General features: G+C 38.5%; 1 protein-coding gene across 1 annotated transcript in view; it reads left to right on the top strand.

Annotated features, from left to right (window-relative positions):
* Positions 1-21,962, top strand: part of thsd7ba (thrombospondin, type I, domain containing 7Ba) — a 197,440-nt gene extending 175,478 nt beyond the window's left edge. Inside the window, exons 19-29 of the mRNA XM_085248678.1 lie at positions 2,622-2,766; positions 4,488-4,603; positions 6,895-7,012; positions 8,592-8,737; positions 9,047-9,215; positions 12,907-13,080; positions 16,700-16,795; positions 17,933-18,015; positions 18,650-18,845; positions 19,143-19,230; positions 19,522-21,962. Of these exons, the coding sequence (XP_085104804.1) occupies positions 2,622-2,766; positions 4,488-4,603; positions 6,895-7,012; positions 8,592-8,737; positions 9,047-9,215; positions 12,907-13,080; positions 16,700-16,795; positions 17,933-18,015; positions 18,650-18,845; positions 19,143-19,230; positions 19,522-19,603 (1,413 nt within the window). The 3' untranslated portion in view covers positions 19,604-21,962. The remainder of the gene's footprint in view (positions 1-2,621; positions 2,767-4,487; positions 4,604-6,894; positions 7,013-8,591; positions 8,738-9,046; positions 9,216-12,906; positions 13,081-16,699; positions 16,796-17,932; positions 18,016-18,649; positions 18,846-19,142; positions 19,231-19,521) is intronic.
* Positions 21,963-23,869: the final 1,907 nt, after the last annotated feature.

Genomic DNA, 23,869 nt, shown 5'->3' on the forward strand with positions numbered 1-23,869 from the left:
GATTAAACAAATACTTTTATGGAACTGTAACTCAAAGTTTATTTTAAAAAGACATAAATTGCAGAGCAGTGGAAATAAGCCCAGATTGGTTTTACTATTATGACCAAGTTGCTACATCATTTTCTCTGCATGGTTTTTAGTAGATTTTGATTACACTTCTTTGAAGGTTTTTAAGGCTCTTTTGAAACTAGGGTTTTATTTCAGCATTACTGGCCAAAGTGGAAATTTTGCTTCTCCAAGGCAATGTTTTGTGCGTCATAAATTATTGGGGGTAAAAAAACAGGGAAACACCTGCCATGAAGCTCCTGGCACACAGTTTCTGTGCTGATGTTAATGCCAGAGCAGGTGTGCTAGTGACTTGTAAGCACTATATGCCTCATTATTGAACCCTACTCTCACATAGATGTGATCATGGAATATCTACTCTAGAAGGGAAGAAATTTCACAGACTATCGAGTGGTTGCTGGTCCTAGTTGGGCTGTGCTTTAGCTTATTTCACTTATTTTCCCACACTGTCATCTGTACGGTTCAAAAAGAATGGTCCAAAAGAAGAGAAAATAACTAGTGAGCAGCAGTTCACAGGGCCAAAATAATTCATAACTCTTAAAGAAGAGCATCTCTGAACATACACCATGTTGAAACTTGACGTACAGTGGCTACAGCAACAGAAGACCACACTGAGTGCCCAGTAAAATGAGTCTAAAATTTGCACAGGCTCATCACATTTAGATAGTAACGTCTGATCTGATGATTCTTGATTTCTGCTGTTATGGTCAGAATTTCGCTTAAACGACATAAAAGCGGGGCCCCAACCTGCTTCCTGTTTAGTTTAGGCTCAGTTTAGGCTCATAGTGGTGGTGTAATGGCATGGGGGATATTTTCTGGGCAAACTGACAGATTTACATCAACATTATGATGCAATCAAGTCAATATAGATCAGACTGTCTGAGGAATGTTTCCAGGATCTTGTTGTGCCATTAAGACTTAAGGCAAAAAGAGGTTCAACCTGGTACTAGTAAGGTGCACCTAATGAAGTGGACAGTCAGTGTATTTTATAGTAAATGAGTTGCTGTAATAAGAAGGAGAAATCTTAATCTCTGAGTCTCTGTATGAAGCATACAAATGTAAGCACGTGGCTTTGTGATCGTGAGCCTGAACACATTAAAGCTACAATGACTGCAGCTGATTCATGAGATTCACACACCACCACCTTCTCATTAGGAGGTTGCAGTGACTGACGTGTGTGTTGTGGTGCATCAGGTGCAGAGATACAAATGCATCTCAATGCAAAGACCTTTATTAGAAGAATATTTGAACCAAAGACCAAGCTGACAGTTCACATTTAATCCTCTGTTAATGGATTTCGCTTCCTCTGTATTGTGACTCCAATGATTTGCCAACGCTCCTTGTTGGTAGATATTTAGTAAATGTTGTACTCTTGCAGTTTTTTCAATAATTGTCTTCATTTGCCTTTAACTGTGTGGTGTAGAGGTTGATTATTTAACAGTGTGGTATAAAAGTCGATGAGTTCTCCTAGCTTACTGACTTTGCAAGATTATTTAGATGCCCAGTCTCTATATGTATTATTTATAACAGGGTGAAGGGAGCAGCTGCCATATAGCAAATGTGTTTCATGTGTCAATTACTGCTGACGAGTGTTGCTGTTCAGTCGAGTTGGATGTTGGGTAAGAAAAACATTTATATTTATACTGATAAAAAAAACAGAGAAAACAGAGAATGATACAGAAATCAGGATTTGATATCAAATTTTTTACCTGTATTAGCATCTGCATCAGTTTTTTAGAGGTTTTCATTATCTGTAAACCACAACACAAATGAAGGGTTATTTAAGTAAATTTCCGGGTATTTTGTTTTGTTTTGTTTTCCATTTGCAAAATAGTTTCTATTATTTATAAGACTGATGTTTTCACAGCAATTAACCATAATCATGTCAATAGAAATGATCTATTGAAGAGGAACAATTGCAGCTTTCATTCTCATAAACCTTTTATTAGGTAGCTTATGCCCAAGGTTAACACATTGTGCTGAAAATCAGGCCGCTAAACGCTCTGTGCTGTGTAATTTGATAACACTCATGTCAAGAGAAAACGAGGGTTTCACCTTGAGCTGGCTCATTCAGGTTGCTTTTCTTTCATTAAATGTGTTTATCATAGCATGTTATGAACAAAAATATGTTCTTTTTATGAGAATAAATTATTGGATTATTTGCTACTGATTATAATAATAAAAAAAAAACAAGTTTGTCCTTGAGAATAACTGCAAAAAGTAAGCACTTTGGATTCATTAGGGAGATGTACAGCTGTCGGCTGATATTGAATGGTATTACGTTAAATTTTGAAATCTACTGGAAATCTACATAAAATTAGTGCCATAAAGGTCACTTCTAATGACAAGAAGTATTTATCATTAGTTTCTGCATGCTGTTGGGGCACAAATAAATTTGAAATATTTTGAAATTAACAATGTATTTCATAACTTCTTGGTTTAACTTGGTAGATCATAACACTAAAGACAGCGGATGCTGTAGGATGCTTTGTTTCTGCCTGATCATCCCATCACTCTTTTTTCTTTTTGTTGCTTTTTTTGTTGTTATTCTGCAGCAATGTGACCAAGATACATCAAGAAACAGAAGCAGACATATCCTGCGCCCCGCAGCTTCAGATAACTCACCCTGTCCAGAGATGGTCCAGTCAGAGTCCTGTGTTCTTAATAGTACATGTTTCACCTACCAGTACAGAGTCTCAGGTAGGACAATCTGCACGTCATTTCTGATCTAATTCACGTTACATGATTACAACCTGTTGTTAGCCCCATAAACAAGATGGGTGCGTACCTAAAACCAGCAAAAGGTCAAGTTTACTTGCTATAAGAATGCATCCATTATCGTGGTATACTGCAAGGGACAAGATTAAGTCATTTTTAGTTATTTTGTAACACAGTGATACACAACAAAGTCCCTTTATCCAACAACTATAATGCCAGTATTACAGCTAAATAATATATTAATAAAAAATGTTATTATTTATTATAAAACTGCTTTAAAAATAATGTTTTTATAACAATGAAAAAACCCATTTATAAAAGTGTTTTATTAAGGAGATCGCAAGATGCTTCATCAGGGATGAAAAAAGAGCAATAAAACACATTTCTCAACATATGCATAAAGCCAGAAGACAGATATATTGTAATTTAGTGTTAGTCATTCTCACATAAGGAGCAGGTAAACACCTGTGCATTCAGCTTAAAGGTAAGGCTACGCACTGGTTGGAGTTAAGTAGGCTAGCTATTTTTACATACTTTCTGCAAGTGTGGTAGCATGCTCATTTTTAAGCTGTAGAACGATCTACTTTTTCACAGTCTGTGGATTACTGTCAGATGATAACCAGCCAGATCTAGAATCTACCCACATAACATAAAGTTGTGAAACCTCCCTAACTCTTCCTTATTCAGTGCACCGAGCGAGTCTAAAGACAGTTTCCATACTAGAAAGCTAGATTTAGACCTTTTGACACAGATTTCTCCTGTATTGAAGTAGCAGTAATCATTGCAATAGCAATATAAAATATTTATCAAACTTTACAAAAGTATTATGAGAAAAATAGCTGTGATTCCTTTTGGAACAGCTGTTTTCTCCTTTTTTCATTTTTAGTGAATTTTTTTTACATTTTTCCAATATGGATGGTGCATAACACACTCAAAGAGAGAACAACTCAAATGTTTTAGTTAACTGAAATATAATAAACAAATAGACAGTTGCAGATTCATTTTATGTGGGTTTTGAGCTTTATAGGCACACACATGCCTGTATGCAAGAAGTTATCAGTAAGACTCCCCAGAATGGATTCCAGGATTGAAATAAAGTGAATTAATTATTAATTATTTCATTTAATTATTCATTAATAGTGAATAATTAATACAACTATTAATTGTTAATTATTCCCAGTGTAGCCAGAATCTTTTGCCTTTACCTAAATTGCCAGAGCTGGCTTTGCAGTGCATATGCTGTCTACCAGCAAATCCTTTGGTTTCAGTACACCAGACTGCCATCATACCCCATCCTCATCATCACTGAATATGGTTACACTGGTTCCCAGTTCTGTACACCTCATTACCACTACTTCTGAAATAAACGTTAGCTCAGCTTTGAGTTAGAGACGCTCATCCCCATGAGAGACTACTGAGTACAATATTTGTTACTGCTTCATTTGGTCTGGTTGTTTGGGTGATTGGGATAGTTGTTCTGAGTGAATCTTTTTTATTATTGTGGTCTTGTGGTTGTGCAATGGTCTCAGGTCTCTCTTGACAAAGAAATCTTGATTTCATGGAGTTTCCTAAACAAAGAAACAGCCGAGTGTGAGCTTGTTGGGATTTGTGCAGAATGTTGCTGTTGTTGTAGACCAGTAGCGTTGACATAAAAGACGGTTTGACAGTGAGACTAATGAAGATATGTTGCTGTGTGCGTCTAGACTGGAGTACATGCCAGCTGAGTGAAAATGCCATCTGCGGTCAGGGATCACGTTTTCGTCTCCTGGACTGTATTCGCAGCGATGGCAAGGTTACGGAGGTGCAGAAGTGTGAGCAGGTAATCGCTGTGTAGACAATTAAAGATGTATAATGTAAAAATGAAAAGTTTCATCACACATACAGTGGGGCAAAAAAGTATTTAGTCAGCCACCGATTGTGCAAGTTCCCACACTTAAAATGATGACAGAGGTCAGTAATTTGCACCAGAGGTACACTTCAACTGTGAGAGACAGAATGTGAAAAAAAAATCCATGAATCCACATGGTAGGATTTGTAAAGAATTTATTCGTGAATCAGGGTGGAAAATAAGTATTTGGTCAATAACAAAAATACAACTCAATACTTTGTAACATAATCTTTGTTGGCAATAACAGAGGTCAAACGTTTACTATAGGTCTTTACCAGGTTTGCACACACAGTAGCTGGTATTTTGGCCCATTCCTCCATGCAGATCTTCTCGAGAGCAGTGATGTTTTGGGGCTGTCGCCGAGCAACACGGACTTTCAACTCCCGCCACAGATTTTCTATGGGGTTGAGGTCTGGAGACTGGCTAGGCCACTCCAGGACTTTCAAATGCTTCTTACGGAGCCACTCCTTTGTTGCCTGGGCGGTGTGTTTTGGATCATTGTCATGTTGGAAGACCCAGCCTCGTTTCATCTTCAAAGTTCTCACTGATGGAAGGAGGTTTTGGCTCAAAATCTCACGATACATGGCCCCATTCATTCTGTCCTTAACACGGATCAGTCGTCCTGTCCCCTTGGCAGAAAAACAGCCCCATAGCATGATGTTTCCACCCCCATGCTTCACAGTAGGTATGGTGTTCTTGGGATGCAACTCAGTATTCTTCTTCTTCCAAACACGACGAGTTGAGTTTATACCAAAAAGTTCTACTTTGGTTTCATCTGACCACATGACATTCTCCCAATCCTCTGCTGTATCATCAATGTGCTCTCTGGCAAACTTCAGACGGGCCTGGACATGCACTGGCTTCAGCAGCGGAACACGTCTGGCACTGCGGGATTTGATTCCCTGCCGTTGTAGTGTGTTACTGATGGTGACCTTTGTTACTTTGGTCCCAGCTCTCTGCAGGTCATTCACCAGGTCCCCCCGTGTGGTTCTGGGATCTTTGCTCACCGTTCTCATGATCATTTTGACCCCACGGGATGAGATCTTGCGTGGAGCCCCAGATCGAGGGAGATTATCAGTGGTCTTGTATGTCTTCCATTTTCTGATGATTGCTCCCACAGTTAATTTTTTCACACCAAGCTGCTTGCCTATTGTAGATTCACTCTTCCCAGTCTGGTGCAGGTCTACAATACTTTTCCTGGTGTCCTTCGAAAGCTCTTTGGTCTTGGCCATGGCGGAGTTTGGAGTCTGACTGTTTGAGGCTGTGGACAGGTGTCTTTTATACAGATGATGAGTTCAAACAGGTGCCATTCATACAGGTAACGAGTGGGGAACAGAAAAGCTTCTTACAGAAGACGTTACAGGTCTGTGAGAGCCAGAGATTTTCCTTGTTTGAGGTGACCAAATACTTATTTTCCACCCTAATTTACGAATAAATTCTTTACAAATCCTACCATGTGAATTCATGGATTTTTTTTTCACATTCTGTCTCTCACAGTTGAAGTGTACCTCTGGTGCAAATTACTGACCTCTGTCATCATTTTAAGTGTGGGAACTTGCACAATCGGTGGCTGACTAAATACTTTTTTGCCCCACTGTATATACATATTTTGGGTGCAAGTCAAATTCCAAAGCCATACAAGTTTTAAAAAATGCACAAAATTAACTTATAGTTTGCAAAATCTGAAATATTGACAGCTATTGCAGTGCAGCAGCTTTGCTTCTGTTCTCATTACTTATTTATTATTGAAAGCTCAGTTGCCCAATTTGATTAAGTGAAAATGTTGTATCTGATTTCATACCAACTTTGCCACTAAGCCAAACAGAACTTAATGTTATTGACTTTATTTGTGCAAAGACAAATGGCGCTCTTACGTTACTGTAATTGAATAACAGTAGACGTAAAAAGATTTCTCATTTTTGTGAAGCAAATGTTTGGGTAATCTCTGGCACATCCAGAATCATATTGCACTATCCACTTAATGCAATTTTAATGGGATGAATGTAGCAATGATGTTGTCTCTGTGTTAAATATAATGTACATTAACAGCTCAATAGCATCTGAAGGTTTTTTGTTAGGGTTTTATTTTCAGCTGCTGCTTTTCCACTGTCTGAAATGAACTGTAGCATATTTAAAATATGGAAATGTGTGCGCTCCCCCTTTTCTTGTTAGTGGAAATAATTAGCTAGCCCTCCTCTCAGATCTGTTCTTGTTTTCTACAGTTTGGTTTGATCAACAAGTGGATTCTAACAGAGAGCTGCGTAGTCAACTGTCCTGTCAGCTGTGTGCTCTCTGAGTGGTCGCCGTGGGCAGAATGCTCGCACAGCTGTGGGAGTCAAGGTAAAAACATCATGAGCTAAAAACCTTAACTTAAATTCATGGGAACAACAACCTGATAAACAGACACACGGTGGACTACATATGCAGCGCCTCATTATTCCATCTACTCAGGCATGCACCAAGATGTTGAATAGTGCATGAATACATTTAAATGCATTAAAATATTTACGCGTATGTGTAATCCAATGCCTTATTATGCAGGGGAACTCTGTGCACAGGTTGTGGTTTTTTTTCAATAATGTATACTTTACTTTTTCCTCTTTGTTTTATATTATGCACCAAGTTTATTTATTTATTTATTTATTTTTTAATTAAGACTGGAAACTTCCTTTGTGACATTATGTTTTAACAATAGATGCGTCCATAAGTGTGAGCTCCATAGCTCACACTTGTGGACGCCATAAATGATTCAGTGTTCCTAAATAAAATATATAGCTATACCACTCCGTGAGTGCAAACATGCAGCTGATAATCCCCAACCAGTGACACACTTAGTATCACTTTGTGCAAGTCATGTTGTAACCTCATGCAATATACAAAAGTAAATGATTAAACCGAAATGCATACATTGTTGCTTCAGCTTCCCAAAGTCAATCTCCCAAAGAGAATGCATGTTATTCTGCTAATTAGAGAGAGTCGGCACTGTCTTCTTCTTATGTTTATTAATTTTAATTTGTCACTCGCTAACTTTCTACTTGCAGTTAACCCCTTATCCCAATGAGCTCACACTAGCCCAGGCTTTCATCTGGGAATATAAACTCGAAATCCTTTCTTTCACAGCTCAGTCACTATTGCTGTGACTCTTTCTGCTACTATCACTTCATTCTCACACATTGTGAAACGCATTTCTCTGCCTCGATGAGGGATTTGTGTCGTATTTGTGTCGTATCTGTGTCAGACGACGCAAGGATCTTGTTTTGTCAGGATGACATGGGAGCGTTAATGTTTTTGGTTTGATTTTTGAGATGGCAGAGCCGGATGTCCTTTTTGCTGCGTCTTCCTGCGGCTCTCGGAGCTCGGCATCTCTCCTGGCATTACATACACAGGCGCGCGCACGCACAACTTCTGCCAACTGGATGGCTCATGGAGGCTTACAGGACCCAGGCACAAGCTGCTTTTTTCCCTGCTGGCATTTAGTAAACTTTTCCTTTCACACAATATTAATGGCTCACTTGAATGAAGCACTTTTGTTGGAAACTGCAAAATCTGAGCATAAAGTGGCACAGTGACACAGATGTATAGTGCTGTTACACTAATTCCTCTTTGTCGTGAGGAAAATATTTTGTGAGCTAAAGAGCAGGCACAGCCTATTTTCACTACTAAATGAATCATCATCTCTCATTTCAGCCACTCATTGTATTAACAGTTGTTTTATGGAGTCTTATGTTTGTGTAGTGATCCATTTTTGTCTCTCTCAAAGCAATTGAGAGTATGAGCTGAACTAAGAGGATCAATCCCACTGTGTTCTTACTGTGTTTTAGCAATTAATGGAAAAAAGGACATAAAAGGCAGGCATCCAATGCAAATGCACTCTGCTCGATTTATTGTCACATTTGCATGTTTGCCTTGTGTTGTGTAGGTCAGTCTGTGCGCAGTCGGAGAATCCTTCAGGATGCTCAAGAGGAGGGTCGCCCCTGTCCCAACCAGCTCATCCAGACCAAACCATGCCCCATAAGGCCTTGCTACATGTGGGTGCTGAGTGACTGGTCCCCATGCACAGTAGCGGTATGACAGGTTTTTCTGCCTATATGTTGATGTTCTTTGCACTGTACTGCCTAACAGCTTTTTGTGTTTCCTGTGGTCTGCAGACTTTCAGCATCACATTTATCTAATATGTGTAGTTCAAGAATATGCTGCAGTAGCTGTTGCTTCTGTCATAGTTTTAAAGGAGTATCTCACATTCAGCTTTCCAATTTGGACTTGTCGCCAGCCTGCTGCAGTGCTTCAACAGAAAACGATATACAAATAGGTTAAAATAAAATTAAGAAAACCTTTGCAAATGTTTATTAATGTTGATTTATTGTGTCTCTGCAGGGCGCAGCATGTGGTGAGGGGCTTCGGAGAAGAAATCTATCATGCATTGTCCACTGGGGAAACTGGCACGAGTCTCCTCGTCAGCCAGTGAAGGAGGAACTTTGTGGAGACGTACTTAGGCAACGTATCCAACAAGAGATGGAGCAGCCCTGTTTTGTCCCCTGCCCTGGTAAAGCTGCATTCAAACATAGTGGATATACTGGATTTGATAGTTTTACACGAATATGTCAAAATTACATGACTGAGTGATTTTTTTTAATTACTGTAGTCCTTTTATATTCACCAAACAACTACATAATCATTGAATCCGTCTAACAACACAGTCAATAATCTTGTTTTTAACAGAAATTCATTTGCTAGGATCTGCCAATAAATTGTCCCTTTTTCCAATTGGCTGACATTTTCAGCCACTAAATAATTGCAGAATCAATAAAAGTCATAGCTTTACTAATGACCCTTGTAGCTCTACATTATCTAGTTTCGTCCTGTACAGTAGCAGTACAGGGCCTGAGCTCAGTAACTATGAAAGAGACATATTTTATAATCAATAACCTGAGAACACTTTATTTCTTTGCACTGCATTATGTAACAATACATGACTCCGTAAGGCATGAAAAACCATCATCTGCTAATTGAAGCATTTAGCAGATCACATAGCTGAGAACAATCCCAGAGCTTATCACAGCAGTTTAATGCCTATGGGAATTCTGCGCACAGAAAGCTTGTTCAAATGTGAATGTAATAATTTTCCAATAAAAAAAACAATTATTAGGAGAATGAAAGTGCATTTTCAATACATTTAGTGTTTACTGCAAACACAGTGTATGTAAAATATAAGGAAAAAAAACGTTTTATCCTATTTCCATAACAGTTTGTACACTGAGTCGCTTTGAGTTTAACACAAGCTTCAAATGATGTTGACACATGGGCGACAAAAACCTGAAGAAGTTGTGTGGTTCTAAAAAACTAACCCATCTAATTTAATCATTTGAAACTATTTTTCCGATGTAAATGGATTTAGGGGGATTTTATTACTTAGCACATCTAAAATCAAGAAAAAGAAAAAACATCTGTATGTACAAGGATTATAAAAAATTATATTTTATGGTACTAGCACTGAATAAAAAAAAAATCTGTACCAGTTGTAATTCTATAGCATGTAATTCAACAGGTTTGAAATACATACTATAGTGCACATATGCATGGGTCATTTGCACACCTTTGAAGGCCCCTTTGCTCAGGGGCGTAATTTCCAGGGGGCTTAGGGGGGTTATGCCCCCCCCCAATAATCAGATCCAACCAATAGAACCCCCCCCCCCAATAAAATTATGAACTACCTTGCATAAATAGCCTGTTGATTTTCTTTACTCATTTCAGTTAACAGCAAAATAGTTAACATAGTTATACAAAATAGCATGTATAATCACCCCCCCAATGTTCAGCACAAAGTTACGCCCATGTTATTGCTGAATGGTATATACCGATTTCTGAACAACATCTAGCCAACATAATTTTAAGAAAAGCATTGCTTATTTTAGAAAGACTATGCCAAACCCCATTCTACCTCTATAATAGTACCTTAGTATGGCTCTGTAAACCTGTTGTTTATTGAAAAATCAGCATTGTCTCTGACAAAGAAGTCTGCAAACTGTTGAGAACCTGAAATTTATCATTCATCAAGTAAGTATGAGGGGAAAAAAACCTTGTGAAAAGTACAGTAACTGGTCTCCCCCGTTGCTGGCATGAATTCATCATGAGCATATATTTTTCATCTTTTTTCAAATATAACTGCTTTGTGTCTTTATATCATTTCTGACATTATTGTGATGAAATAATTCTGTATCTTGGACTAATGCTAGCCATAGCTTGTGAACCTGTTCAACTGTATCGAGTTATTTTTTTTAAAGTTATGATTTCTGTCCAATCAAAGAGAAGTTTGTCAGCTGACATTTCAGTCTTAGACAAATCCCATTACTGGACTGCATTACTTTAAAAATGAATATACCTCTGCTTATACCATGTGTATCTACACTAAAGTGTGAGGTGATGTTTTGGAGACTCCAGACTGCATTGTTCAGTACAGTAAATGTCACTGTGTCAGTGTGCTGTTTGCAGTGCACATCACACCACATGTTGGTCACTGTGATGGATAACGATAGCAGAGCACCAGTGTTGGTAGAGTAACTGTCTGTAGCTGTAATGTAGCAAAAAGAAAAACATAAAAATAAGAAGCGATGGTGAATCTTGGCACTGCTATGTGCTCTACCTCAGCAGCCTAAAATGCAAAAACTTGTTTTAAACGAAATCAATTTATGCAAATTTTCTGGTAGACTTTTTCGAAATTAAGGCATGTTGCAGCTTTTCAACCTTGTTGTCTGTAGTAAATTAACACTGCATGTATTAATTCAAACGGAAAATATAAACAACATAATAGTAGACTTCTTGCACGACATGCTGTTAGTTTGTTATTTTGGTGAGGATATTGGGAACCCCTACAATGAACCTTTGTCATGATTTTTTATTGGGTCTGTGCATAGAAATTGATTAAGCTCATTGTTGTAAAAATCACTATAGCAACAGACAGACAGTGTATCATTGTTAACTGACATTCAACTCGTGTTTTTTTTATTTAGGCCACAGTGTGAATGTAGAATTTGCCTTAACCAAGAGAGTTACTGGCCAGCTGACAGTTTTGACCTGCTTCACTTGTCACTGTCTGCTTTTCCACCCTGCGAGTCTATAATGAAGCATTACTGTCTTTAGGCATATGCTAGCTGAACAAACTCTATAGAATATATTTGATTTTCTCTCTGTTTTTTCTTTTTAAAGAGAGAGTCATTATGGTAAAATCACCACCCCTCAAAAAATGACCTCCTTATGCATGGCTACTTCCATGTATGGCTTTTGTTAATTTGTGCTTTGAAGAGAGCGAGCAGTGCTTGCTTTTGTTCATATGCCTCTCACTCTCCTCTGATCCTCTCCTTGATTCATCACTCAAACCGCCTTTGCTCTGAGTCTTGGCTCAGGATCAGGAGTGTTTGATGGCAAGAGCAGATGTGTGTGTATGTGTTCATGTAAGTGTTGATGTGATGGTGGCAGACGCAGAGTAGGGGCCAGAGGAGGAGTTGTTGACATGCTTGTGATGGATGTGTGTGTGTGTGTGTGTGTGTGTTTGTGTGTGTTTGTGTGTGTTTGCTGTATACTGTAGCTATTGCTACAGCATGTTTCCAGGGTTCTAGCAGCATGAGTGAAGAGCTGATAGACTGTATCCATATAAAGATGAAAGATAATGAGATGTTCCAATCCACAGACAGTTACTAATGGGTGTTCAGGGCAAAGAATCGGAGGGTTGTTCTGGCTGAGTAGCTGAGGCTGTGGGTGATATTATCACTACAATGTGACCCTATCAAGAAATACAAGAGATATTTGTGTTTGACATTCAAAAACCAAACAGATTTTATCCTTTAAAAAAAATATTCCAAACTAAACCAAATGAATTTTCCATCTCCTTTGAGACACATTTCAGTATTGGGTTTTACCTTTACAGTCCAGCTTGGAGTTATAGCTTGTATTGTATAATTTATAACTCTGGTTGGTCTATTACTTCTGAATACCCACTGGGCTGTCTGAGTAATTTGTTTGTGCATTTGTTACATTATCAGCCGCAGATGTGTGCTGAAGTTGTTTTCGATCTCTTTTTAATGTTCCAGGAGCTAGCAGGGGAGCCAATAAAACGATCCCTGAAATAGTGTTGGCAAGCTGAATATAAACCACCCGCAAGTATCTGAAAGGAGAGTCTGACAGTGTTATTGACCAAGTTGTGCTATCACTGATGTTTTACTGTCTTTTTTTCCCCTCAGGAGACTGCCATTTGACTGAGTGGTCGTCTTGGAGCTCGTGCCAGTTGACCTGCCTGGAGGGGCGGAGCTTTGAAACCACCGGTCGCCAAGCGCGCTCCAGAGCCGTGATTATTCAAGACATGGAGAATCAGGACAGCTGCCCTCATCAAGTCTTTGAGACCCAGCCCTGCAAAGGTACTCGGGATGCCATGCATTTTCCATGCAAAGTCATACCAGCATCAGGTCGCCAGTGTCAGGCAAAAGACGACTTTCTTCTTTCTTCCTGACAGTGACTGTTGACCAAAATGCACAATAATTGATCAGTTAAATGCACCAAATACTAGCAGTTTGGTAACAACTACTTTGTAAAGGATTGAGCTAAGAACATTCAGAACAGCTGCCATATATCACCAATGCTTCCCTCTCCACAGCAGCTCATGTGTGCATTAATGGGTCATTTAAATGGACAAATTCCTTGTTACTTCTGCATCAGAACAACTGATCACAGAGTCTCTCAAACAGCTGATGAATTTACACTGGTCAGTGAAAATTAATTAATTAATACTGCAGAAATATGTTCTTTCCACTACAAATACTGTTAAAAAATAATATTGTGCTATAGTGTCGTATAAAACTCCAACTCCAGATTTTGAAGTTTGCTCTCAAATCCTTTTTTCCTCCTTTTCTCAGGGGTGACCTAAATATTTGTGACTAAATTCTCAGGTTTGTGCTGCAGTTCAGCTGAGTGCCTGGTGTTGGTTTGATGTGTTGGAAAGGTGTTGTGCCTCCAGCCTCCTCCGTTTAATGAGCATGTTGCAATCTCTCTTGTCAGGACTTAACAGACAAAGTCAGCATTTTCTCTAGCAATTACAGAGCTCATGATCGCCACTCCTAAAAATAAAGTAAATATTCTCAATTAGCATTAGCAAGGTAATAAAGACTGTCCGCCCTGAGAAAATAAGTCATTTGTGCCAGCTTCTGTTACATCCTATTGTTTTATTGTTTTAAAAGTTAGACCTCTAGCAGCTGTGCAAATAAGTGGATGTTTACATTAATATCATAACTTTTAGACCTGGGAAGTCAGATTTTGTAGGAAGTGACGCAACTCTCAAGCTAAGGGCGTTCCCCTGGTAAAGTCAGAAAAGCAAACAACAACCGGATTTGTTTTGCTTTAGCAAGGTGGAGCCAGTCATGCAACACTAGCAACACAGTGCAGGGCTTTTAAAAAAAAAATTATTTAACACCATTGAGATTCTATTCTATCTTCATAGATAGAATCTGATCAATTCTCTGCATATGGCTTATTTAGTAAGTAGCAAAGTATCAAACAGTTGCAGTTCAGATTAAAATGTTTTACGGTTTTACTGATCTTTGTGCTCATAGCAGCAATCCTGGATCTTTGAGTCTGGGTTGCTGGGGCTCCTCTGACTTTCCAAGTTGAAAATCTCCCTTGAAATAGCTTTCCTGTTTAAAATCTTACCTGGTAACTCAGTTAAACTGATAACTCAGATTCAAATGGAAGGCACTAATAGAGAGGAGCCATCCTTAATAGTGCCATCTACGCCCAGACCTCTGGATGTGAACACAAGAGCCCCACCCACCTTCTGTCTGTGAGCGGCAGCCAATCACAAGAAGGTTGGCTTCCCGCTTTTGAACCATAAACTCTACAAAGTTACTCTAGAATACTGCAAGTAAATAAATATGGAGCTGGAAATGAGCATATACTGTAGGCTCCTTTTAATTAATGGTCTCCTAGTCAAAACTTGTGTGTGTTTGTGCTTCTACCACCACCCTACCTCCCAGTATGTTGCGCTATGTCTGTGTTGCTTTAACAGCTGGTGTCTATGGTCCTTAAATAGGCATTAAAAATCAGTTATTGCAGGTTTTAAACTGTAACCGAGAAGCTGAAAAACATGCCCCCGAACCTTTGAACCACTCAAGCTGTTTCTCTTTCACTGGCTTTCAAGTTGACCTTTATTGTCTTCATAAATCTACAGATAAATAAATAAATGTAAGAGAAGATTAACACCATGGTGACATGGAAGGTCATCATTTACTGTGAGAAAAACTGCTTTTTTTCCTTCTGCACACAGTGAATCTGTTACAATTTTCAACACTCAGTATTAAAAACAAAAGCTTCTTATCCCTGAAATGGATCAGTGACATGAATATTGCCTTCTGTTAAACATTCAGTAAACTTTATGTCTTCTCATAAAAGACAGACAGATTTTTATATGATTCTGTATGTGTGACAGAACTCTTATAGGCCTTTCTGTTCAAGGTAAAAGGCTAAAAGGTGATACTACAAATGGTTTCTAAATGGGTATCTGTGCTGTAGATGGCAGTCTGGTGATTGTAATTGCAAAGTTCTCATTGAGACTGTGTCATGGGAGATAAGCACTTCAAAATTATAAATTGCAACAAAAAGGCTGTGATTAAACAGTCAGCATTTGAACCATAGAAGGGTCATAAATGTTATTCCACTTATCCAATATTTGATGAAACATGGAGGTCAATGCATTTGACTGATTATTGATTCACAAATTGGAGATATGTGTGTTTCACAAGAGACCTTTGTGACTTAGCTCTGAGTTTGAGTTAATGTATATTTATATATAATATATGTGTACATATATATAAAAAAACCTGGACAAAGCTGGACTGAATGATAGCACAGAGGCACTAATCATGGCAGCACACGAACAAGCCCAAAGCACAAGATCCATAAAAGCCGGGCACACCAGGTGCAGGCTGCGTGAAGATGCCTGTGAGATAATCCTGCTCATAGCAGCAGGGTGCAATAGAATAGAATAGAATGTCCCTTTATTGTCATTGTACATGTAAAATGAATTTGTGGGTGCTCCACACCAGCTGTCCCAAAATAAAATATAATTAGCAGACAGCAGGAATTAAATAGCAAACAGGAGAAATATAAACGATCAAGGTGCATATAGACAAAAGAAGAGAAATATATACGAAAACAACAGAAAGGCACACATTAGAGAACACGATGCTAACAGGCAGGGCATACATGGAATGCTATAACCAAGTGTCTGGCATAGTATTAAGGAACATCTGTGCCAAGTATGACCTGGAAGTCCTGAGGGTGGTTGAGAATGAACAAGCTAGGATCAAGTTTCCAGGCCTGGTAGAGGATAGAAGACCGAAGGATAAAGACTCCCCACATCACCGATTTTATATATATATATATATATATATATATATATATATATATATATATATATATATATATATATATATATATATATATATATATATATATATATATATCTACAAATTATTTTGCCTCTTGATTGTTTTTCTATTAATTAGTTGTTTTTGAAACCATAACAGGGTAACTGTGGGCTACAGCGAATATATAAATTGTCCTAACCTTGTTCTTTATTTCCTTTCCTTTAGTGTTTTTAATCGTTTGTCCCATATTTTAGCACTGCACATTTTCTTTAATACATGACGCTCAAGTGCCTTTCACTGTTTCTCTCTTTAAATCAATTTTTCCCTGTAGCTTCCTCTGGGAAAATATGAGCTTTCCTGCAAAAAAACAAACAAAAAATGGCATTTTTCAGACATTTCCAACCAATTTTGAGATCATTTTCACCACCTTTGTCTCACAGCACACTGCATCAGTTACAAAGGTGCATTTTCTTCCCATACTAAAACCGTAATATGTCTTACCATAATGAAGTTGCAGAAAGGAGTGGTAGTTAACGTCAATCTTGGCCTGACGACAGGTCTGCTTGGCCAACACAAACTGCTAATGAGCGTCGTCTCTGCCTCTCTGCTGTTGCAACAGGAGGAAAATGCCACAGTTACCAGTGGAGGACAGGAGGATGGAGCAACAACGAGAGAACAGTATGGTGTCAGCGCTCAGACGGCGTCAATGTTACAGGTGAACAGTCGTTGGGTCTTCTGGCCACCTTAGATGGGTCAAACAGAATTGCTCCTGGGAAAACGCAGACATGTTCTTGTATAAATATAAATCATATTAATGCAGGCTGCAGCTAAAAGTGCCCCAGTTCTGATTTTGTTCCCCCATGCTGAACTGAATCATTTTTCAATTCAGTCTGGATCACACGGATATGTGCTTCAATATCAGATAATTTGATCGCTCAAAAAGAAATTTGTAAGCGTTGCCATGACAGTAAGTGAATCTGCTTTCATTCATCTAAGAAAGCTATTACACTGGTAATATTAGCAGAGGTGGCTTTAGCAGGTGGTTCAGAAATAAATTTAGATCATGATTTTCTTGTTGGTTCACGAGATAATTGGAAACGAGATGTTGGAAAAGATCTGAGAAGGCTCGATACAAAATCGGATACGATGTCTTTTTGCCTTTGTTAATCATTTGAGTTTATGATAATATACTGTCCATGGGTTACATCCTGTAACAATTATGATTAGCTATTTTACCCCCTCTCAAAAACATCTGATAGTACTTCACAGTCTTCCATTGGAACACATGTTTCTTTCACATGCATATAAATACACACTCAGAGAAAAAGCATGGCTTTAGTATAGAGTTCTAGTTGAATTTAACACCTTATTTGATCTACCTAGTCTCAGTGGAGCCTCCATTGATTTCTGCCTCTTAACATAAGTAATCAATAAGCCAGACTCTGAGCTGCAAGGCTTTCAATCCATATAAATATATACGTGCATTTGTATTTGTGGGAAGTAAAGCAGGCGTAGAGAACGAGAACAAAGGTAATGGTATTGGGGGAATGAAAGCTTTAGGCGAGCTTGATGTGCTGTAAATAGTGGTTGAATGTGATCTTATCACTGCTAGGAAGTGTTTTTGGCAAATATGAGCCCAGATGGAATAACCTCCCTCTGCAAAGAAGGCAACAACCTCAGGCATTACTCTTTGATATTTTGACATGCAATTTTCCATGTTGGAATTAAAATGTTCACAGACTGGTGGGGGGCTCTGATAGGCAACTAAGCCCATTAATCTGATGTGACAGTACATTAATTTAGCAATCAATAGGTAAAGGAACAGAAATAAGAACACACTGTCTTTCTCCAGGGGGATGTTTCCCACAAAAAAGGCCCACCACGCTAAGACACTGTCATCCTCCGTGCACAAAACCGTTCTCACACTGCACGCCGGTAAGACCATTGCACTTTGATCAGGCAGCTGTGATCTCTGTAATTCTCACTGTTTTTTTGTTTTTTTTGCCGTTTTATTTTTTTGCTGCCCCCACGTTTTCGGTGGGGAGTTAAATGGATTTTGACAGATGACATTTTTAATTTGGCAGAACAGGCCATTAAAGAATAATCAGATTAATACCAATGAACGTGGGCTCCATGTCAGTTAGAGACTACACCTATGAGGTGGGGGGACTGCACACAAGCAGCATGAAAATGACAAATAATAGATTTAGCTTGAAGTTTTACTGCCCCTTAGAGTACCCCCGTGTTACTGCACCCACAAATGCAACGCTGTGAAATCACGTGTTGCATTTGTTTCAGGGTGCCTGTTTTTAGCCTGACGGGGCGCATTCTTATCCGTTTCCAGATCCGGGAAGCGGTGTAATCTACCCCCCGACGAGAACAATTTAGTGCTGGAAAAAGTAAACCTGTGTTTAGAGTGAGAAATATTTTGTTGAGTAAAACAGAACGGTCCAAATATGTGGCAGCCCATTTGTCAGCAGTGCTTTGCAGTAATTGGAAAGCAACAACTGCAGTCATCGTCAGCTCGCTGTAAATGATGTTCTTCTGGGCTTCTTTCCCCCTCATGCAGAGTGGAGTGTGTGGGTGTGAGAAGGGTTACACTGAGGTGATGACCACTCACGGTTTCTTGGACTACTGCACCAGAACTCCGGGGTTGGACAACAATAAGAAAGCAGATGTGAAAACTAACTCTGGCAGATTAAAACCTGGGCCGTCTAAGGCCAAAGACCGCTACAACGAGTGGACCCTACGACCTGTTGGCCCAGGTACTGAAATGGAAATCATGTGTGCAGACCAACCAGTACTGCTACGACCTTTGAACCTAACTTTGTTGCTCACCGGGACGGGGGAGGAATTTAGGTCCATGTTTTTACACGAATTCATTATATATTACAAGAAAGACAATGTTCAATAGACTTTAAATGCCTAAAACTGTAGTCAGGACTAGCCCTACTTATTTATTCTGAGCAGTGAGGAAAAAGTTCTAAAAGATATTCATAAAATAGATGTAGACTTACATATATTTAAAACTTTCTATTAAAAACTGCTTTCTGATTGCACAGATGGAAGAGTAAAGCTGTGGGTTTACGCCGTGACTGCTGTTGGATTCATCTTAATACTCTTCATTATAGCGTTATCGTTCCTGGTCTGGTATGTACCGTTTTCTACTCGGTGTTCAGTCTCAGAAACAAAAGATTCATTGTGGTTTGTGCGCATTCTGTATGAGAATGGAGAACATCAAGAAGGAAAGCAAGTGTCTTTCCTTGGACAGAACCCTGCCAAGTATGAGTTATAGTCTACTCTATACTTTGTCTGCTGTGTTGCTGTTATCAGATAATGGAATTCTTTGTAAGGACTGAAATCAAGTTGGGCTGCCTTGTGCTACTAAGCCACATGAACTCTTAGCTTTTCTTTCTTGTCTGTCCTTTTTTTTTTTTTCAGTAAGCCATCCAAAACCACTAAGACGTCTCCCCCACCGCAGAAGCCCTTGACCCTGGCCTATGATGGTGACATGGATATGTAACCAGGTTGCTATACCTCACAAGGACACGCTCGGCATCAGACAGCCTGCTGCCTGTGTTCAGATTGTTAGGAAGCACATCCGTCACTTACTGTTTGCTCGGTTTTTGCAATGTCTCAAATAGATCAGCGAATAGCAACGATCACACATGATTTGCTGCTGAAGGGTAACAAATCTCGCTAGAGCCACTCGCTTCCTCAAAGAAGAGGAACCAGAGCTGATCAAAGTGAAAAAATGAGACAAGGACCTCTAGTTTCTTTTCTTTTTTTAATGCTTGCAACATGAACACACAGTTGAAGCACTATTTAAAACCTGCGAAAGAAGATGAATGCACAGCTGTTGCTCTTGGAGGGGGGTTTTTTTGTTTTCTTTTTTGTGTGTGTCAAGTATCCGAGGGACATCCTGGTTGACTCGTCAGCAGTCGCTCGTGATATTCAAAGACCCACAGAGGTGGGAGTATTTGACTTTGTCTCATCAGTGGTGGATCTTTGTGAAAGGAAACGTCTCAAGCCTTTTGAGTAAACTAAAACAGCCTTTTTTTGAATTTTCGACAATAAACACGATGGTCTATGCACTACGTTAGTGCTGATTCCGTTTTCCTTTCCGATGACTTTTCTAGTGTTTTAATTGTAATGCAAGTTTTTGCTGTCAGATTGTGTTTTGTTGATGATGCCATATGTTGTGTATATGTGAAAACCAAATGCAGGCTTGCCTTGAGTTTAACGATACAATGATGCAGTAATTTCTCCTCCCTTATTCTCCCTGGATTCTCGACCACTGAGGACAAAAATGAGTAAGTAAGTCAGAGCGGAGTAATTTGTACAAAACCAAAAAACGTCCGAGTATTTTGGTGACGAGTGCGGTATCGCACATAATGCAAATTACAGTATGTAATACCAGTATGATAAAGACCATACCTCATATGCAGTGCTTAAAGGTTATTAGACCACCTGCCATTAAAAGAATAATACGAATAAATAAGTATTTATTAGGCAAATATAAAAAGAATTCATATTTTTAGATTAAAAAAATCAGAAATTAATGAAGCATAATATTCAACCACTAAAACTAATTTCTCTGTTCAGGAACACAAGGAAATAACTGTAATTTGACATTTTTATCAAAAAAATAACAAGCAGTTTGGGGTCTTTTTTATTGTTTTTTTTTAACTAAATGTGAAAATTCGTGGATATCAATGATAATTATTTGTCAGCATATAACAAGTTTGCGCATACAGGTCGATTTAACTGTTACAGAAACATAAAATATTATTCTGGTAATTACCGTTACTGTGTAATTAAGCCAGTTGTGGTATGAACCTTTCTATGGGTTGTGGTCTAATAAATGTGTTAAGCACTTTTTCACTAAATGCAAAGCAAGAAAGGACTAAGCATCAAAACATACCGGAGCATAGAGAGGACGAATTATCCACTGGATTACACACAGTGCTTTAACAGAGCAGATGCGCTTTATTTATTTAAAAATTGTCATATTTTAGTGCTTTATTTTACATCCAAATACAAGGTCTTTTTTTGTTGTTGTTGTTTTTGTACCATGAGTACAGGGCTGAAGACATAAAAGATAGCAAATACCAAATATTTATGAGCACATAATTTAATAATCCGGCAGCTTCTTATTTATTTTCTTATTCTAGTCTTATTTTCTAGCCCTGTCTTTTTTAAAAAATATATATATTTCCACTCATAGCATCTTGGTAGATTCGAGACTTTTCACCTTCCTTTTGTGCAATATTCACACAGCCCAGTGGAGAATGAAGTTCCTGGTATTGGCTAATTTTGGCTCTGATCGGAGTTTATGCTGTTTCTCGTTCTGCCAAGACTAACTGGAGATTTGGTCTTGTGTTGTCCGATCTCCTCCTGAATGTATTTTATCGGGAACTCTTTAATCTTAACGGTTGTGCAAATACGGTTGTTACGTGACTGTATTCCAACAGCTGATTGTATGTAGGCATGCTAGATCCATTTTGGCAGAACGTTCTCCAAGTGGCCTTTGCAAAGATTCTGTTTTACAATTTACCGAACATTTCAGAATCGTTTAATTTAGACAGTGTTTCTAATATTTGGCCGATAAAGTGACACAAAGGAACATGTGGAAAATGATGACAAGGATAACGAATAAAAGTAAAGTGAAACCCCTTTCTGAAAACATGACATACTAATTATTTACTGTATTTAAAAGAAAAAAACAGCCTGATTTGATGAGACGTCTCTCTGGTTATGTCCCAGAAAACTAAAAGTATGTTCACCCATTGTTTACAGCATCATGCTGCTTGTGTTTTTATTGTGTGTACATGGAGAGCTGGACAAAAATGCAAATAAATTGTGAAACCATGTGAAATCAATGCACTGCTTTCTTTCCTCTTTGGTGCACCTTTTTAAATATTTTTTTGAGGGATGCTTTTGTTCTCCTGTGATCTCCATCGGCTCCTTGACTATCGAGTCCTGATAAATTCTAATTACTGATACAGGCTCAGAGGCAAAGCCTAGAATATATAAGCTGCTGATAAGATTCATCTTGCCCTCCAGTCAGATTCCCAGTCTGATAGTCCCGCAGGATGCACGCAGGTTGCGAAGGAAACAGTGTTTAAATCTTTTGTCTCATCTAATTCATTTATTTAAGACTGTCACTTTTGTTTAAGAGAAGGTTGAATTCAAATGCTTGTGTCACGACCATCTGATCTGTGGCAAAGATGTGGGCCGATCTTGTCATGTTCTATTCATCTCATTTTAGTAGCTTTCAAGACATATTTGCACATTTCAGTGGATGCTTGTGAGCGGAATGAAAATGGTTAGTTTAATTAATTTTATTTATCTATCATATGAAAGCTGGCTGATTCTAATAAAATGCTGTATCCTGCAGTTTGTCAGGGCAGAGCAGAGCTTAATGAATGTTTAGCATCATCAGTGATTAATGCTTTAAAATAATGGCCATTATAATGCTTATTATCATTTATTACTAATGTATTATGTGTGAATCTGCAGCCCAGAGGAGTGAAGCAGTTCTTAGAGATATCTAGTTTCTGATATGTTCAGCCTCTCTAAAATAAGTCTGTTAATGTTTTTTCCAGGGGAAAAAAGTCTTTTTAGGATTTTATGAATGTATTAGGAATCGTCGGCCAGCAGACATTGAAACAAGAAGCCAGTTTCATTCAGATCGTGTTCATTACAGGTCTCTTGACCACCAGTATTCTCCATGCCTTTAGGATAATCCCATCAAGGTTTATATCAGGATCAGGATTTAATTGCATGAGACTCCTCTACAGTCAGTTTTAATCACCAGTGCTGCTGAAGCTGATAAATTATGACATTTCTTGAAGACTTAATACAAGGGCAGCTATCTTTGACTTCACTAAGTTATTTAGTTTGTAAGTTTAGGGGTTGGGGATGTTGGAGCTAGTCCAAAACTACTACTGCCTGATTCAGCTGTTTCACTGAAACTAACAATTAATCACTTACATTGTATAGATTTGTCTCGAGTGTGTTTTCAACCATGCTTTAATGTAGTGGCAGCAGAAAGTTAATGTTTTCACTTAACCCATGAAGATGTACCACTCCGTGTCCATCTACCTGCTACACTATGCTTTAGAACAAGAGTTATCAACATCACCTATGAACATTATCTGGATGCTCATTGTAAAGTTGCAACTGTGTAATAAACCAACTGTTTATTAATTAGTAAACATCCAGCCATCTATCTGTTTTCTTCCACATATCCAACGCAGGGTCAGTGTTAGGCTGGATCTCAGCTGTTGTGCCTCCCAAATAATTATTAACTGAAGGTAAATTGACAACTGATTAACCATTTATTATTATTATCATTATTATTTAATAATAGGGGTATTAAAGTGTACCCCTATGTTGTAGTGTGGTGTTTAATGTCAAAGCAAATGATTCAGTGAACAACCAAGTAAAAAGTTTCTCTACATTCCCCTAACTCAAAAGTGCATTTTATCCAGTACTTATAACTAAGTGAATGGCAAACTAAAGATTTCTTCTTTTTAGAGCCAATATATAAATCCTTGCACGGTAACACATTCAAGTGAAATGGTGAACACAAAAATGTCAGTGTTGTCATTGCGAACATGTTATTACTGACATTGCTATTTAGCTCAAAGGACCATTAAAAGCTAGATTGAAGAGATGAGCGGCTGACACTCTTTTTAACTATGACCTGGCATCGCGTGCTTCCGATAGTGTGGTGGTTAACACGTTCACTTGGCGAGTGAAAGGTTGAGTCCTGCCAGAGAAA

The sequence above is a fragment of the Mchenga conophoros genome, linkage group LG16, assembly GCF_057382185.1.
Source record: "Mchenga conophoros isolate Kocher_MC1m ecotype Shallow Benthic linkage group LG16, M_conophoros_male_GT1.1, whole genome shotgun sequence".
NCBI lineage: Eukaryota > Metazoa > Chordata > Actinopteri > Cichliformes > Cichlidae > Mchenga > Mchenga conophoros.